At 49.4% G+C, this 2,360-nt stretch overlaps 1 protein-coding gene across 1 annotated transcript; it reads right to left on the reverse strand.

Annotated features, from left to right (window-relative positions):
- Nucleotides 1–486: 486 nt before the first annotated feature.
- LOC109279325 lies at nucleotides 487–1,530 on the reverse strand. The gene has a single exon (XM_019470758.1). It carries the CDS (start codon nucleotides 1,528–1,530, stop codon nucleotides 487–489), a length of 1,044 nt encoding a protein of 347 aa, XP_019326303.1.
- Between the last annotated feature and the right edge of the window lie 830 nt (nucleotides 1,531–2,360).

The following is a 2,360-nucleotide window of genomic DNA, read 5'->3' on the forward strand; positions in this document are numbered from 1 at the left end:
TTCCCGCAACTCAGTTATTACAGGGGGAATTCCCTCCCTTGCCCCTAACAGCAAGGCATAGGGTTTCACATTGACTATCTTTGAAGGAGGGAGTGCAGGCACCGACTGTAACAGTCTCACTGAGGATGCAGGGAGTCTGAACTTCCATTCCCTTCCCTTTGAGTCTACCCATGCTATCCCCTTTAGTAAGTCCAATCCTAGAATGTTTGTGGGCAATGAGCCTAATATCGTTATGGCTTCAACAGGGTATGGATCTCCTGGCAGCCAGCACCTGACTCGGGTGGTTGGCTGTGACTTACTCAGAATTTCCAAAAACTTCTGTGACCCGAATTTGTTTTTTGTCAGCAACTCTTCCGTGATTGGCAACATCCGTCCAGAGAGCTGACATCTGAGCCCCTGTGTCTACTAAGAAGGTGACTGGAGTCTTGAAGGGGCCCAGGAGAAAGGTAATCAACAAGTCCCCTTTGTCACTTTCTCTGAGCCTTCTTAAATAGATCCACCGGCCGTCCCTCGGCTCACTGACTGGGGACAGCAGAGGGGGTTTCCCAACTCGGGGATGCTCAAATCGATCAAGTCAGTCTCCCGGGGTGCAGATGGGGTTATTATTCCAGGTTCCCGGGATAGGAGAGGAAGATCCTTGGGGTCTGAGAGAGATGGGGTTCCCTTTATTTTGTCCCAGCTTTTCACCAAACTTTCCGGTTTGGGAGTGGGCAACCCGTTCATCACCTCCCTGGGAATCCCTTTTGAAATGCCCTCTGCCCATGGTATGTATCTTCTATTATCAGGCGGTTGCGTTGGCCTCGCCGGGGTGGGTCGAGGATTGTGCGAGGGCGTAGCTTTTATTCCCCCGTTCCCTTCCACCCTTCTAAGGTCCGCCTTGGATTTTGTCTCTCCCAGACCGGTAAATCCCATTTGTCCCCCGTAATTAATCAATTCCTGTGCTACTTCTCCCCATGTTATCTCTGGGGGACCTCCCCTTCTCTGGGGTCGGGGTGCCCTCAACCGATCTTTTAGTTGCACCACATATAATTTCAAGGCATAAGGTAGTCCCCTTATAAGAGGGTGCAACCTGTCGGGGTCTGCCACATATTGCGTGGGAGAGGGCTGTTGTGGAACCAGTAATCGGTCATGCATCAACTGGAGACATGCAGTTTTCTGTACGCTCTCTAAAATGTGACCTGCCGTAGGCGTTTTAATCAAGAAGGGGTCTCCCCTTTCCATAGGATCCAGTCCATCTGCCCAATATGCTACCCTTTGGGTCAGGGACCAAGGCTCTCTGTTGTCATTTGTGGTTATAAAAATCCCCAATCCCCAATACCCTCTTGCCTCATCCTCACTCAGCAAGATACAGTCACCCCCGGTAAGAGATGCTCTCCATACATACTCAGTTTCCTTTTCTTGGGGTCCCTGGGAATATGTTTCCTGAATTTTAGCCAAATCAGTAGGGGAATAAGGAACGATGTGGGTAGTAACTTGCTGGACTCCCCCTTGACCACCATCTACAGTCTCGGTCTTAATTAAAGGTCGCATTATAGCTTCCTCCCTTCCAAGGGAAAATATTTCTCTTACATGTTCTAGATCTTTACGAGGGTATAACAATTTTGATTCTTTTCCCTCATGAGACTCTGCATCCATATTTTCTACACCAATTTGGGAGCGGGTTTCATCTAATTGCTCCCGTAATACTCTCTCCCGCTCCAGAGTCTCTGTCAAAGCGGTATGTAGCCTTTGGTTGGTCACCCGCTAGGCAGCAAGCTGATCAGAGACTTTTTGTCTCGTTTTCTAGTTGTTCCTGCAGAGCCTTCACTAGATCTTGAAGGGATTTTTTTCCCTCCTCTTCTGCTTCTGATAAACGGGACCACGTGTTTATCCTGTTGTGCTGCCACCAGGGCAGCTCCCAAAACCGTGCATACCAATGCTTTCCCCTTTCCTTGCTTCAACCTTCGCTCCTTAGCTGAAGTGGATATTCTGTCAGCTACCGCTTGCGGATCATGCCTACTACTATGGGCCCAAGTCATACCAGAGGGAGAAGGTTGGGCGTTATAGCCCTCTAATCTCTCCAGGAGAGAGGTACAATCTACAATCAGGCCTCCCAGGGAGGCCATAATGAGCCTACAATTATAGGGATCAGATCCCTTATTAGTCCTCTGAGAACTGTCTCCCTTGGTGTATGACTCCTCTCAGAGAGGGGCCGTGGTAAAGGCCTGGTCCCAACGATTGCTTTAGCACTAACAAGGGAATCCTGTCCGTGATGCCAATAAAAATGTCACGACCCAGCCTGGGTACCTCAGGGTGTCGCAGTGGTTTTGTGATTCCCTCGGGCTAAATTAAGGTGAAATGACACCAGACGATCGATCAAA

The sequence above is a fragment of the Aptenodytes forsteri genome, unplaced genomic scaffold (assembly GCF_000699145.1).
Source record: "Aptenodytes forsteri isolate BGI_AS27 unplaced genomic scaffold, ASM69914v1 Scaffold46, whole genome shotgun sequence".
NCBI lineage: Eukaryota > Metazoa > Chordata > Aves > Sphenisciformes > Spheniscidae > Aptenodytes > Aptenodytes forsteri.

Coding starts and splice junctions, on each gene's coding strand:
- LOC109279325 (XM_019470758.1), bottom strand. CDS start 1,530: ATGCGACCTTTAATTAAGACCGAGACTGTAGATGGTGGTCAAGGGGGA.